The 15680-nt window shown below is 40.4% G+C and overlaps 1 protein-coding gene across 2 annotated transcripts in view; it reads left to right on the top strand.

Moving 5' to 3' along the window:
- entpd1 (ectonucleoside triphosphate diphosphohydrolase 1) overlaps window positions 1-15459 on the top strand; it is a 34437-nt gene extending 18978 nt beyond the window's left edge. For both annotated transcript variants that reach the window (XM_038282569.1, XM_038282570.1), the window contains exons 5-10: window positions 457-616; window positions 740-943; window positions 1067-1324; window positions 2919-3032; window positions 3144-3284; window positions 14902-15459. In XM_038282569.1, the coding sequence (XP_038138497.1) occupies window positions 457-616; window positions 740-943; window positions 1067-1324; window positions 2919-3032; window positions 3144-3284; window positions 14902-15108 (1084 nt within the window). In that variant the 3' untranslated portion in view covers window positions 15109-15459. The remainder of the gene's footprint in view (window positions 1-456; window positions 617-739; window positions 944-1066; window positions 1325-2918; window positions 3033-3143; window positions 3285-14901) is intronic.
- Window positions 15460-15680: the final 221 nt, after the last annotated feature.

Here is a 15680-nt window from a genome sequence, read left to right as displayed (position 1 = left end):
TTTGCATAATATGGCACATTTAAGGCTCTAAAAGATATACCTGATAGATACCTACAAGTGTTTTGTAATAAAAAGTGTGTCTCAAGGACAGATAAGAACTTCATACAAAGAAATAAATCTTTTAACCAAATCTTTAGTTTCTGCACCCAGTGAAATTAGCCAGGATGAACTTCTTCATAGAATATGCAAGGTTTGTCTACATCTTGTGCAGAGAGGGAGACTCATTGTTTCTCATAAGATTAAACTCTTTAGAAGTATTTTGCACTAAAGGAAAATCCAGCTATCCACCTTTTTTAGCTACAAACATTGTGATTAATCTTATTTAAATGGAAATAAATATCTTACTGTCAATGCAGTTTTAAATAATACAGTTCATTCATTATTTATAGGTAGCTGTACTGTTGTGAATTATTCATGTAACTATCAAACTGCTGCTGTGTGTGTTTATTTGTGCAGTATTGAGAACAGATCTGCATCAGACCAGGTGTTTCAGGCAGTTGAGAAGGCCCTGCAAAGCTTCCCCTTTTCCTATCAGGGGGCCAGAATCCTGAGCGGGCAGGAGGAGGGGGCCTTTGGCTGGGTCACAGTCAACTACCTGGATGATCGTCTCAAACAGGTCTAACAGACTGGCGTTACAGATATTTAAAAGAAAATCTTTTAACTTTAAAAGATTTTTTTTACATGTGCAAGGGTGTTACCACTAGGCAATGACATCATTTCTTTTTTATTTTTGCTTTAGGGTCTTGAAACAACAGGGGCTCTTGACCTTGGTGGGGCCTCAACTCAAATTAGCTTTGTTTCTCATGATTATGATATTTCGGAATCACCTAGCAACTCTATGACCTTCCGCCTGTACGGAAACGACTACAACCTGTACACACACAGCTTCCTGTGTTACGGGAAGGACCAAGTACTAAGAATGGCACTGGCCAAACAGACTCAAGTAAACTTTCACAGTTTTTAAAAGCTCAAAATCTATTCTGAGATTATCAGTACATTCACTGAGATTGGTTTGACAAAATACCTAAAAGGAATCTCTTTTTCTCATTATGAATCTCTTTCCTAGTTAGGTCCAAGTACTATACTTGATCCGTGCTTCCACCCAGGCTACACGACAACAAGGAATTACTCAAGTCTATATGACAGCCCCTGTGTTTCAGGCAGGAGACCAAGAGAGGCTCCGACTAACTTCTCTCACAAAGGGGAAGGAAACTTCACAAAATGCCAGGAAGTTGTCAAAAGTCTGTTTAACACCACGGCCTGCAAATACAGCAAATGCTCTTTTAATGGAGTCTTCCAGCCACCTCTGCAAGGACCGTTTGGGGTAAAATGATTCAGCTGTTTGTGTTTTTGCAGCAGCATACCTCATGTGAAGTGTTTTCTAACTACATGTCTGAAACCTTTCTAAATTTTAAAAAGATAAAAATCACACTTCTTCATTTTTTTAATCCAAACTCACCACACTCTCAAAATAAACTCATTTAGTATTTCCTTATCTAGCAAAGAGATTACTTTATTCTGAAATCTGTGAAAAACATATTTAAAAGTGACTTAAGCTTACTAAGTCAAATCAGTCGTTGAAAATATATCTTGCAGAAATAATCTTTAACTGGCCATGTGCCATTTGGTACCCACCTACTTTTACCATTGACTAATGGTATGAATCATTTCATGCAATGCATCTATGATCTACCATAAGCGCATTTTTATCTCCTTCGTGTAATTAATAACCTCAAGACAGGAAGTAATTTTTGTTTGCACAGCGCAGGCGGCAAGAATCCCCGCGCAAGCGACAGGAAACGCGCATGCTCGCTAAAGGCGCGCCACAGTCGCCCTGTGCTCGCGCCACAGGAGAACTATGGAGAGCGTGAAGGATCAAATGAAAGGGAGAAATCTGGATGGATGGATGGATGGATGGATGGATGGATGGATGGATGGATGGATGGATGGATGGATGGATGGATAGATGTGTTCCCTTTCATCTACATCAGTGATTATCCTCCTTCACAAGCAGCAGAATCAAATTTAGAAATGTGTCCCATATATTGTGGACAATGGACAGTCAAAGTCTATGTATTGAAGCTACGTATATTGAAAGCTATATTTATAAAATAATTTATACACTGATTGTTACTCTATTTTTTGTGCATTAATTGTTTTAGGTTTCTTATATTTCAATTTTAAGTGTGTGTCCTGTGAGTCTGGCTGTCTCTGGATTGGCTGGCACAGCCATTTCTGAGTCTTGCTGAATTACAAAAGACAAAAAGATATGTTCAATTTAATTATAGTATAGCATATTATTTTCTTGTAAACTTTCTGGTAAACTTGGAGATATGCTGTATTTTATTGCATTTTGCAAATCCCACTAAATCTAGTTCACCTCTAAATCTCCAGCTGGTCCTAATTGTGTCTCTCTGCTCTGTTTAAAAACAGGTTTAACTAAATTATTGGTAGGGACTGTCTCCACGAGGCCAAAGTAGATGGGGACATGTCCACACCAGTCCATCGGGAAGTTATGCCTGTGTTGTACAATCAGTATTTTAATTTATGCAAAAAAAATTTGTCTGCAAGATTTAACATTTATTGTCTTAAGAATTCATCACAATAAACAATTAGATGGTATGCAGTGGTGTACCTGAGCATAAAAGGGTTAAATCAAACATAAAACTGTCCTTATGAAGTTGAAATGTGAGATATTGAACTGAATTTATTAGTATTATCATCATATATCAAATTTTCGGTTACTTTATTATTTTAAGTACTTTTAAAAACCTAACCAGAGATTCTGCAATTTATTTTTACCACCTGGTTCCCCTAAAGGGAGGTTACACACTTGTTTGTCCTTTGCAATAGAGGGATTGCTGTTTTCTCCTAAAGATAATGCTTATTTCCTTTTTCCATTTCCTCTTTCATGTTAGGCCTTCTCCGCTTACTACTATGTGATGAACTTCCTCAATCTGACTGATACATCCATCAATTTAGAAACTGTGAAGAACAATCTGGCAAGCTACTGTGCTACCCCATGGAATCAGGTTGGGGTGTTTTTATTTAAAAGTCCAATACTGTAATTTTAATTTCTTAATATTTCCAGCTTACCCCTAATATACATTGGTTATATCTCAACGCTTTAATTGTTTTAACAGATAAAACAAATGCATCTGAGTAATGTTAAAGAGAAGTATCTGGCTGAGTATTGCTTCTCTGGCACAAACATCCTTACACTGTTGACAGAAGGATACAACTTCACCAAGGAGACGTACTCAAACATAAAATTCATCAAAAAGGTTAGTAGATCACAATCCACCCTTTCCTGTTCTACACTTAAGAGCAGCACATGTCAGCTAATAAAGACATATTATGTACGTTGAAAAACTGTCAAGCTAACAGTGATGGGACTAACGGCGTTGAAAGTAACGGCGTTGTTTTAGTAACGAGTAATCTAACTAATTACTTTGACTGTAACTATAACGCAGTTACCATTGCATACACCCCGTTACTGCGCGTTACTCAGGTCGCACACTGAACCTTTTTTCATGATAGGACTCGTGCGCAGCTGCGTGAAGCTGACACCCCACCCACGTCAAAAAACTCTGCAAATAGACTGAATGGTTAGTGCAACGTTGGTGCAGATTTGTGCAGAAAAAAATATTGTTTGTGCTACTTTTGTTTAAGAGATATTAAAGATTATTTTTTAGGTCATCCAGAGGTGCGCGCCTTGTCATGAGAGAGGGGAGGATGAGAATGGCTGATGTATAGTGAGATTCCGTCTGTCAGTTGGGTAGGTGGGTGTTTCTGCTGGTGGGTGTTAACGTACAGCACACACAGAGAGATGGAGAGTGAGGATGACTCCAGCAGCGAAACAGCGTTTTCCACATGGAAATACCGGTGTTACGTCGAGCTGCGTTTCCCCATCACATAACGGTTTCCCCTGCATCTCCTCACAGCGCAGGCGGCAAGAATCCCCGCGCAAGCGACAGGAAACGCGCATGCTCGCTAAAGGCGCGCCACAGTCGCCCTGTGCTCGCGCCACAGGAGAACTATGGAGAGCGTGAAGGATCAAATGAAAGGGAGAAATCTGGATGGATGGATGGATGGATGGATGGATGGATGGATGGATGGATGGATGGATGGATGGATGGATGGATGGATGGATACTCTGACTGTTCAACCTACTGTATTTTTTATTTTAAACATTATTTGATGGCCTTTGTGGCAGGGATGGAGATCCATATTTTATGTCACACACAGAGTATACATCTAGATAGATAGATGATAGATAGATGTTGCAGTATCTATAACAACACAGGATTTAAGAATGAGACATCCCCAGTTATTAGTTTCATATACTCACCAGATCTGAATGCCCTGTTAAAAAACTTCACATGGCGTTCCCCCCTGATGTATTTTACATTGAGTTACAAGAAATGCTAAACTCTCTGCAGGTTCTTGTCTTTGTCGTCCGCTCTATTAAGCTGGCTTTGGAAACAAACGGCGAGAAGGTGGGGGCTGGGTGGTGAGGGTTACGGGGGCGAGAAACGCAAAAGTAACGCAATAGTTACTTTTACTAGTAACTAGTTACTTTTATTGTGGAGTAACTCAGTTAGTAACTCAGTTACTTTTTGGGAGAAGTAACTAGTAACTATAACTAATTACTTTTTCAAAGTAACGTGCCCAACACTGCAAGCTAATATATTTTCTTTTTCTAATCATTGGAAACTTTGTGCTCTAATCAGCTTCTGTTATTTCAGAGATGTTCTGACCCTTTTTTTCTACAGAATTTGGAACTTAGCTCATTATTTTATCATTGTCAGCCCTTTCCTGTTATTAGACCTCTAAAGGGAAACACCTTAGTGGGATGTGACTGATTAAGGCAGAGCTAACTTCATACCAAATCCCCCAGCATGAGCTATGACTAAATCATTTCAAACAGCTATGTACTAAATGCTTTGCTTGTTCGGACAAACATTTCGTTACTTCAATTAAACTATAAATTACTGTAATAATTAATGGGTTTTACAGTGAGAAATGCAATATATTATCCATAAGTATGTTAATTATTATTATTATCTAAGAACTGAAAGTCAATAATTATGTTTTTGTAGCCTTAGAAATTGCTATGTATAATTACATAGGAGTGGATCATGCTTGTATGGAGGCAGACATCTTTGTGCTACGGCAGCACAGAGCTGACAAACTAGTGACTGCATAGATTGCCGTTATGCTCCAATAAGACAACAGCAAGTTAGGTCCATATAAGATACTGTATATATCTAACACAGAATTATCAAATAAATTTGATTATTTATAGAAATATCTATGTAAACTTGACTTGCATGGGTCAGTTGACACCGCACAAAAATTGGCCGCTTTTCGCATGATCGGCCACACATCTTTCTACTGTGCTTGGTATATGTTTGTTTTGGTCAAAGTTCCCAAAAGAGGGGGACAAATAACCCAAACAACAGAGGTAAGATGAGACAGCGTTCTGGAGCTCAGAGAGGAGCAGCAAAAAATCAGAGCAGCAGAGCCAGGATGATAGACCTAGACTTAGACTTCCTTTATTGTCAAGTGCAGGTGCTGCTGGCCCTTGAGATGTGGAGTGACCACCTGAGGTTGTCAGTGATGTGCACCCCCAGGAACTTGGTGCTGCTGACGACCTCCACAGCTGAGTCAATGAGGAGGAGGGGTGTTTGTCTGGATTTCCTGAAGTCGACGATAATCTCCTTGGTCTTTTTGACGTTCAGGATCAGGTTGTTCCCTCTGCACCAGTCCACCAGATGCCGCACCTCCTCCCTTTAGGCCGCCTCATTGTTGTCCCGGATGAGGCCCACTACTTCAGGATGTGTTTGGACCTGAGGCGTGGACGGCAGTCGTGGGTCATCAGGGTGAACAGCAGGGGCTCAGGACACAGCCCTGGGGGGTGCCGGTGTTCAGGGTGATGACGTCGGAGGTGTTGTTCCCCACTCTGACAGCCTGGGTTCTATCAGTGAGGAAGTCAAGCAGCCAGTTGCAGAGGGGGGTGTTTATTCCTAAGGGGCCCAGTTTGCCTACCAGGTCCTGGGGGATGATTGTGTTGAATACTGAGCTGAAGTCCAGGAACAGCATCCGCACATGGGTGTTCTTCTCCTCCAGGTTCTCCAGGGTCAGGTGGAGAGCAGTGGAGACTGCATCCTCTGCACTGCGCTTCGACTGGTATGCAAACTGGAACGGGTCGTGTGATGGGGGGACAGTGGAGATAATGTGGTCCTTAACAAGTCTTTCGAAGCACTTCATGATGGAGGATGTGAGTGCGACGGGGCGGAAGTCGTTAAGGCACGTGATGGTGGTTGTCTTTGGGACCGGAACAACAGTGGCAGACTTGAGGCACCGTGGGACAATGGCCTGGTCCAGGGACGTGTTGAAGATGTCTGTGAGCATGTGGGTCAGCTGGTCCGAGCATTCAGCCGACCTGGAATGTTGTCAGGACCTGCAGCTTTCCGTGCATTGACCTTCCTCAGAACTTTCCGCACTGCTGATGTTTCCAGTCTGAACGCCTGTTCGTCGGGGTTTGGTGTCGCTTTCCTCGCAGGGTTGGAGTTCAGCTCCTCAATTCTTTCGAAGAAGTTGTTGATCTCATTGAGGAAGCCGGTGTCGTTCTGGCAAGAATAGGGTGTTGGTTTGTAGTCTGTGACAGACTGGATGCCATGCCACAGTTTCCTGGTGTCGTTGGTCTTGGAAGAGACCTTGAATTTTCTGGCTGTAGGCCCGCTTGGCGTCTCTGATGGCCAGCTTCAGGTTAGCCCTTGCAGACCTGAGAGCCGCAGCATCACCAGATTTGAACGCAGCATTTCGTTCTCTCAGCTTAGTTCGCACCTCCTTGGTCATCCAAGGTTTCTGGTTTGCCCGAGTAACAATTGTTTTTGTTCCCGTCTCGTTTTTTCATGCACCAACTGATATAGTCGGACACCGATGCAGCGTACTCCTCCACGGTAGCCTGACGTAGTCCGACTCAATTCTAGTCAGAATATGAGTCTGATACTGCTCCATAGAGCTGTGATTATGGGGCGTGTTTCGAACGAACCAGGAAAAAAAAATGCCTCTGCACTCAATTGGATAGACCTACAACCAATAAGAGCAACGGAGTGCGTGACGTATGTTAAGCGAGGCATAGTTGTTGTCCACAAAAATCAAAGCGAGCAGTTTCACGCCTATAATAAGAATATGAGACTTGATCGCGTTTCTCTGTTCCTCTTTTAAAATTAAATTGCTGTCGATATCTTCTAGAACAGACCTAATAGCAGAATCTACTCACCTCAACTCTCCAGCGGCAGCCATTATTGTTGTCACCCAAGCGCGCATTGGTCACGTGGTTGATTACGTTACTGTTTGTCATCTGTCCATCATCGTATAAAGCCCGCCCTGACAATTTGATTGGATCGCCTGACAGTGGGCTTTAATACTCGCGCTACTATGGAGCAGAGCCAGACCGAACTTCCCCGAACTCAAACCTTGTTTGCGGGACTAAGTTCGGAATGGCACCCAGGCTACCTCCACGGTGGTGCGCTGGTTGTCAGTTGCAGCCTCCTTGAAGATGCTCCATTCAGTGCACTCAAAACAGTCCTGCAGTGCAGACATCGCTCCCTCACGCCATACCCGCATGATGCAACCAGCTGTGCCCCCTCTGGAGCTAATGAACCAAAATAGCAATCGCAGAAGGAACTTTGTACCATGAAGGCCTCCATATTGTTGGAGGGGGAGAAGCAGTGGGGGAAGCAGATCATGTCTCTGCAGTGTGAACATTGGATGTCGCTGAAAATTACACACTGTACCTTTAAATGAAAAAATTCTTTAGCAACTACACACTTATTACTTGCGGCAAAAAATATATATCATATTAAGAGCATATGAAAATTACAGAAAATGATCAGACTGAATCATTTAAAAGGAAGAACTCCAGAATAATTTAACCCATTGTTTAATTTTATCATGATTTAAAACAATTTTTTAGTTAAATACACATTTTTCCTTATTCTTAGAGGCCTGAACAGGTCAAAGTAGCTCTTTTCCACCCTCCTTTAGTAAGGTAGTGCTTGGACTCAGATTAAATTGTCAAAGCTATTGGCTGGAATGCCATGTGTTATGGCAACATTTGACGTAGCAGTAGCAGGAACCTTTTTTGTTGACATTACTAAATCAGCAGACAAAAATATTTCCATGCATGTGACACAGCCTTGCATGACTGGCCTGTTCCTTAGTGCTGCATATTTCTTCCCAAACATAAAGTTTGCTTTGTAAATAAGGCTCAAAGGATTCTGATTCTTTTGAAGTTTAGGATGTGCCTCGAAAACAATGCATTCCATGTTCCCTTTTGTCATTAGAAAAAGAAATTGATAGTAAGTTTTGAGTTCATTTTAAAAGATGCAGCCACTGGTCTTTTCCTGGTTTATACAGTGGTTCTGCCTACTTTGGGTTGATCGTGCCAATTTTTATTTTGGCTTATTTATTTATTTATTTTTTCTCATTTTTGAGATAGAGTGGGCCATTTTGAATGAAACACAAAATGTAACTTTTAATGAAAGATCTGTCTGAACCCCAGAGAACTGGTCTTTTATGCCCGTTTTCCACTAGTACTTAGAGCGGTTCACTACAGATTGGTTCCCTTTTTTGATATATCCGTCAGGAAGTGAATCAGTTAATGTTTGCTTGTGATTCCAGTAAGCAAACAGACACTAGTGGTTCCATTTTTAGTGCAGAAAGGTCGGCCTAATATCTTTAATCGCTAAATAGTTTTATACTGGGCTGAACATGTATGTGATCATAAGTATAAAATAGCAGTAGTTAGCATTAGCTAACAACTGCTAGGTAATAAGTTGGCCTCTACTTATATAGTGCTTTTTCAAGTCAGGAGAATTGAAGAGACTCATTCACATACATGTACTAATGGTTGTGAGCTACATTGTAATCACAGCTGCCTTGGAGGTATAATGCAAATAGAAGCAACGCTGTACACAGGCGCCACCGGGACCACTGATCACATTTAGTTGGCAATGTGGGTAAAGTTTCTTGCCCAAGGACACAATGGCATTGGAAGCCAGAGCCATGGCTTGAACTAACAACCCTTCAGTTGTAGGTTAAACTCCTGTGTCTGATGCCACTGTCGCTAGTAGATAGAATTTAGCTTCACCTGCATTGTCTACTGATGGTGGTCAGAGGGCCCGGTGGCGCCAGTGTACGGCAGCCTCGCTTCTGTCAGTGAGCCCCAGGGAAGCTGTAGCCACAATGTAGCTTGCCACCATCAGTGTGTGAGTGTGTGCTTGAATAGGTGAATAACTGAATGTAGTGTAAAGCGCTTTGGTCAAGTCTCCTGACTTGAAAAAGTGCTATATAAGTACAGGCCATTTACCATTTATTTACCATGTACTCTTGCTTATATCCCCCCATTTCATTCCACATTGCTTCTTTTTCTTTCCTTTACATATTTGTTTTGTTTCATCTGGCCGTCAGCAGCTTGCCTTGGCACTCTTCCTATACTCTGAGTTTGAAAACAGTGATAAACAGACCAGCTTGTTTTTGTGGGATATCAGCAAAAAAAACAAAAACATGTCAGACTATAAGGTCGCCTTTCTTTTTAAGATCAAACTTCCCGCCCCAACAAGATACTACCTCACTGTAATGGAAGTAGTGGAGGGTGCTGTCCAAGCTTATATCCCTCATGGGCAGCACATCTCACCCCCTGAACCAGAGTGTAGGGGAGCTGAGCAGCTCCTTTAGTGAAAGACTTACACACTGTTTATAAGAAGGAGCGCCACAGCAGGTCATTCATCCCTGCTGCCACTAAGCTATACAATGTGACACTACAATGGCAATAACTATGTGCAATTACTATTTAATACCCTGTGCAATAACCTGTTTCTTTATATTTGATACCCTGTGCAATAGTTATATATATAAATACTCATCTATATATCTCCTTGAAACTTAGCCTGCCTGTTAAAAAGGAGTTTCTTAGTGTGAGGGATTGCCTTCGAGTCAATGAGTCGATGCAGTAAACTGGTTTTCCTTAGATAGAAAACTTTGAATAAATTTGAGTGTATGATCTGGTGAACTATAAAATACCTTGAGATGACATGTTGTGAATTGGCAGTATATAAATAAACTGAACTAAGTTACATATAAATACGCATGTAAGTACCCTGTGCAATAACCCTTTATTATAATACTGCTTCTATATATATATATATATATATATATATATATATATATATATATATATATATATATATATATATATATATATATATATATATATATATATATATATATATATATATATATATATATATATACTGTATATACCCCGTGCACCTTTGTCTTCCTTTTGGAACCTTCTTCTTTTTGACAGTTTCAGCTGATGTAAATTTCTCCACTGTGAGATCAATAAAGTAAATCAATCAATCAATCAATCAATCAATCAATCTGACCGAAAGTGAACAGATAAGTTTGCAATAGAAAAGAGGCATTGGCCTCTTTTAGTACTAACATTTAGAGTCTTGCACCTCTTTGCTAAACCTTTAACTGACCTGAACAAGTCTGAGTCTCCATTTCTGAGGGTCTCCTCCTTTTCCATCCATAGATGTCAAAGTTTGGCTGTAAACCATTTTGTTTATCATTGTTGTAATTCACCCTGGTCTCTGTTGGTATACAGCTGTCCTCACAGAAACTGATTTAGGATGTCACAGAATTTGTAAACTCCTCCAGATTGTTGGGAATAGACTCGAAAACATGCAGCCCAAACATGCTGGAGGACAGCTTCAGTAGTCCACTCATGTGATGTTTTTACCACAGGCTTATAGCTTTAATTTCGGCCTGTATGCAGGAATGAGGTGGACTGTCACGTGACCAGTGACCCAGAGCAGTGTGTGGGAGAGCACAATAAGTACTGCTTACTGTGCTTTTCCAAAATTGATTAACAGCTTGAATGTTGGGAGTTCTCGGCTGAGGTTTCCTTAAAGTCACCAAGAACAAGGACAGTGGAGTCCAAGTTGCTCTGCTTCACAAACTGCGTCTGGTCAGCCAGAAACTGTGTACTGTGCTCATTGGCCTGCCAAAGAAAGCAAACATAGACCATGGTAAATGAACAAATTCACTGGGGTAGTAAAACAGTTTACATTTATGAAGTGATGAAGTAGTGCTGCTGCTTCACTGTCACTTCAGTACACCAGCTGCTGATGATGTACAAACAGATACTTCCACAGAAGTATAAGAATAACAGAGAGTTCTGTGTCACTGTCTGCTTGGAACAATTAGAAGGTTGTATTGGTTTGTAAAACCAATAAAAGTCTCACATTTTCCCCACTGGTGATAGCTGAGATTTACCTAGCTTAGTATGTTGCACAGTGAGTGCACATTGGAGAGGAATATTGCCAGTCAATGTGTGTGGAGTCCCAGGAGGCAAAAATGGCACACAATCCAGGGCTTTTTCTTCTACAAGTTCAGCAAGTGAGCACTTCACCAAATTGTCCAATAATTCCATCCATGATGCAAGAAAAGTAGTTCATCTCTAAAAAGTAGATATCTTTGTCAAAAAACATGGAACTGCCACCACAATGACAAGTCTATGTGTCATTGTTTATGGATAAGACAGTCAAATAAAAATAAAAAGCAGACCTAATGAGGCAGCTATTGTCCAGCAGACAATTTCTATAACTAAATAGTTGTTACAAATACTGAAAAAGAATAACTCATACATTGGCTCAAACTTTTACTGTAGTTTGGTTGAATAAAAATAAGGCACCAGGCCCAGGTGGTTTTAGTCCCTTAGTCCTGAAGATCTGCACAGACTAGCTCTGTGGGATTCTACAGCACTTCTTCAACCTTAGTCTGACCCAAGAGACATTTCCAGTGAAGTGGAAGAACTCCTGCCTTGTTCCGACCTATTAGACTATAGACCGGACTCTGACATTCAGCATCATGAAGGTCCTAGAGAGACTCCTGTTATTCCCTCCACAGTTTGCATATCACCATGGAGTCGTAGTTGATGATGCCATCATACACCTGCTCCAGTAAACCCACTGTCATTTAGACAAGGCAGACAGAACTATGAGGATCATGTTCCTTGATATCTTCAGTGCATTTAACCCAGTTGGGCTCAATTACTATGTGGGAAACTTAAGAAGACTCAGGTGGAGGCATCAACAATCGCCTGAATCGAACCCAACCTGACAAGACCAGAGATTGTCGGAGTTAAGGCCAATTAATGCTTCTGACGCATAGCCTCTGCAACCGTCGTTGCGCACCTCAAAAAAATCCTGACTATGCGTCGGACGGTCGCAAACCCTCGCAGACCTCAAGCGGACATGAGCAGACAAAAAGCAGCTGTGATTGGTCCTTGGTATGCCTTTCCGGCTGTCTGTGTGGTCGTCCTTCTCAATACGGTGCCGGGGCGCGCCATTTTTAAAAACTGCGCAGCAACTACAATGGACAACTGCAACGAAAGGTTAAACGAGGAGGTTCAAAAGTACAACCACTTATACGATGCCTGAGACAAATTATATAAAGATGCCAAGGCCTCTGCCAAAATGAAGTTCTTGTGACCATAGCAAAGTTCTCACGAGTTCTCGAATAGGCTCCCTCTTGTGCCTTGGTGGGAAACTGCTGTAGATCCCTAGAAATTCCAGACCAACGGTGCAGAAGCATACCAGCGAAACTGGTTTGCGATCAGACTCAAGCGACATTTGATGTGTGCGGATGCAGAAGTCTAATCTGCCCTTTAAGGGTCCATTGTCTAATCAAGTGGCAGCACTAGAGCAACACAGGGGACAATACTCTTACCTTTGTATTTACTATGTAAAACTCTAAATTCCAGTACAAGGCAGTCTTGTCATCTGCAGATATACTCAGATAACTCTGTAGTCATTGGGTGCAGAGAGCTGGTGAACCGCTTTGTGTCATGGTATGGAAACAATTATTTGATCCTGAATGTGAGCAAAACACAGGAGATGATTGTTTATTTCAGAAAAAAAACAGGAACAATTTGAACCTATTAACATCATAGGAATGGAAATGGAAGTGGTTGAGGAGTATAAATACCTTGGTTTTTACCTGGAAAACAGACTGGAGACACAATTGTGAAATCATCTATGATAAGGGACAGAGCAGTCTGTACTGAGAAAGATCCTTTAGTGTTTGCCGCAAAATGCAGCATGTCTGCAATAATACTGTTGTGAGGAGTGTGATCTCTTTTGCCATTATCTGCTAGGGTAGTGGTTTTCAAAGTCCTCAGGACCCGCAGCCCTGCAATTTTTTAGATGTGTCTATGTTCCAGCACACCTGCATCAATGATTGCACTCCCTCCTTAGCAGCCACCACTGGCTGCAGGGCCTGCTAATTACCCATTTATTTAAGCCCGGTGTCTAGATACAGAGAATTTAAATTGATTTGAAACCTTTCTAATACAAGCCAGATTCTTTTATTTAATTGCTCAATTACAAAACTAAGAAATGTCATTCTTAATCTAGTAAAAGGTTCTATAAACTTTTGGACATGATTGTGATTAAACCCTGAACTGCTTAAATTTCATCCTATGCTTCATAAAAACCCAACATGCTTTGTTTTATAAGCGGATATCCCACTGAAACACATGTTCAACAACCAGTATTTCACACTGTGGTCAAAAAAAGCTGAAAAATGCATCGTAAATCCAATTAAGACCATATTCAACCGCAAAACCAGAGGATTGTTTTAATTAAAACCAGGTTTGAAAAGTATGCTTTTAGTGCCACAAAACAACTAAAACTTTTCTTTGCTACATAGGATTTCAAAATTATAGCTTGAACAGTACCAGATGAAAGCCAAATCAGCATGCAAACAGAAAATGCTTGTTATTGCTGGGGCTGTTTAGTTAATAAAGTAAGGACCTTTAAAAGTCTGGGGAAATTTGATGTTATTATTTAGGATTATCACTGCAGCAGGTCAAAGATACTGCATCTGTTTAAAACTGACTGAATAACAAAAAAAGTGAAACAACTGTCGAAAAACAAAAAATAAAATTGATAACGACAAACTAAGACCAAAGAAAACATGCATATATGTTTGTCTAGATTTATCAATTATTTACTGAAATCTATATCCTATACTATTTGTTTAGAATATCATAAACGTCCAATTATTTTAACACTGACATTCAAAACATTAAGCTTATATGAAGATACATTTATGTGTTTTTTTTTATATATATTTTATTGCAGTTAATGAAAACCACTGATCTATAGCTCAGTCCCTTTTTTACTCTGCCAGCAAAAAAATCTCTAAAGTTAAATCTGATCCATAACAGGCTCTTATACGAGGATTGTGACAGTTGTAGCTCATGTTTTGGGTAACGGCAGCGTTCTTTGGCACGCATACCCTCAGTCAATCATTGCCCTGAAAGATTGATTGATCAATTGATTTGATTGATTGTTGAATGTGAATGAACTTTGCAGTACAATCCCTTCAGTGTTGCACTCTTGTTACATTCTGCTTCTACCCTCTCTCTTTCAACTAAGCTTACCATTGACATGCTTGTATGCAGCACATTAACAGTCAGCCTCCTCTATCAATGACCTTTTGTGGTTTAACTTCCTTTTAGAGGGTGTCAGCACTTCCTGCCCCTTAATGTAGCAGTCTTACCCATAATTGTGTAGGCCATGACATACATTTCTGTAATAGAATATATCTATATATCTATCTATAATATATTAATTTTTTTCCCTATGTGATATATTTTTATGTTGTTGCAAACTGAATTTTGGTTTTCATTACTAATAAACTATCAATAAACTTAAATAGATGACTCTGTATGTAAACAGCATTTTTTGATAATATTTTCAATTAGTTAGATACCTTTTTAAGTATATAATGGTTTCCTTCATGTGATATTTTCAGATAAAAGGCAGTGACGCAGGCTGGACGCTGGGCTATATGTTGAACTTGACCAACATGATTCCAGCAGAGGCTCCAGACTCACCCCCTCTCCCTCATGCCGGCTATGTCTCCATAGTCACTGTCATTGCTGTATTGCTCTTTATCCTCCTCATCCTCAGCCTGCGCCCCGTCTGGCCCAGATGCTCAAAGCAACCACAGATCGTATAAACATAATGATGAATCTGTGTTTGAGTGAGGAAAGCCTATGAAGGGTTGTTTGTGTGTTTTTGTGTGGGTGAAAGGTCATCTAAAGCTGTCAATCAAAGACCCGTGACTCATACTGTTTTAAGCATTTTTTTTAGAAGGGCATACGTTTTCACTCATCCAGCAGTGAAACTCTGACTGAAGGACATTTTCTCCATTAAAATATGTGCACAAATGTATGTTTGGGCTTGAATGAGTGAAACTGAATGCATGTTTGGAAGTGTGCGTGAATCCACATTAGTATGCATGTTTGTGTTTTGAATTATGTTGTGAATATGTAACTGTATAAATAAAGCATACTGAGTTTATGTAAAATGTTCTGTTTGACTCCTTGAAATGTACTTATATTGCCTTGCAAAAGTATAAATATCCCTTAAATGTGTCATGATTGGGTAATGGAAAGAAATTATATCTATTTGGTAGCAAACAAAGTTAGGTATGTATTCAGTCCCTTTGTCCCTGTAAATAAAACCCAAGGCCACCAAAGACAACAGAAGTCATCAAAATTCTAAATGGAGCCTACACGTCTAATTTAC

Source organism: Cyprinodon tularosa, unplaced genomic scaffold, assembly GCF_016077235.1.
Source record: "Cyprinodon tularosa strain WSP-4 unplaced genomic scaffold, ASM1607723v1 ctg185, whole genome shotgun sequence".
Taxonomy (NCBI): Eukaryota; Metazoa; Chordata; class Actinopteri; order Cyprinodontiformes; family Cyprinodontidae; genus Cyprinodon; species Cyprinodon tularosa.
Note: the sequence above shows the minus strand (reverse complement) of the source record. Positions and strands in the feature narration are given on the sequence as shown.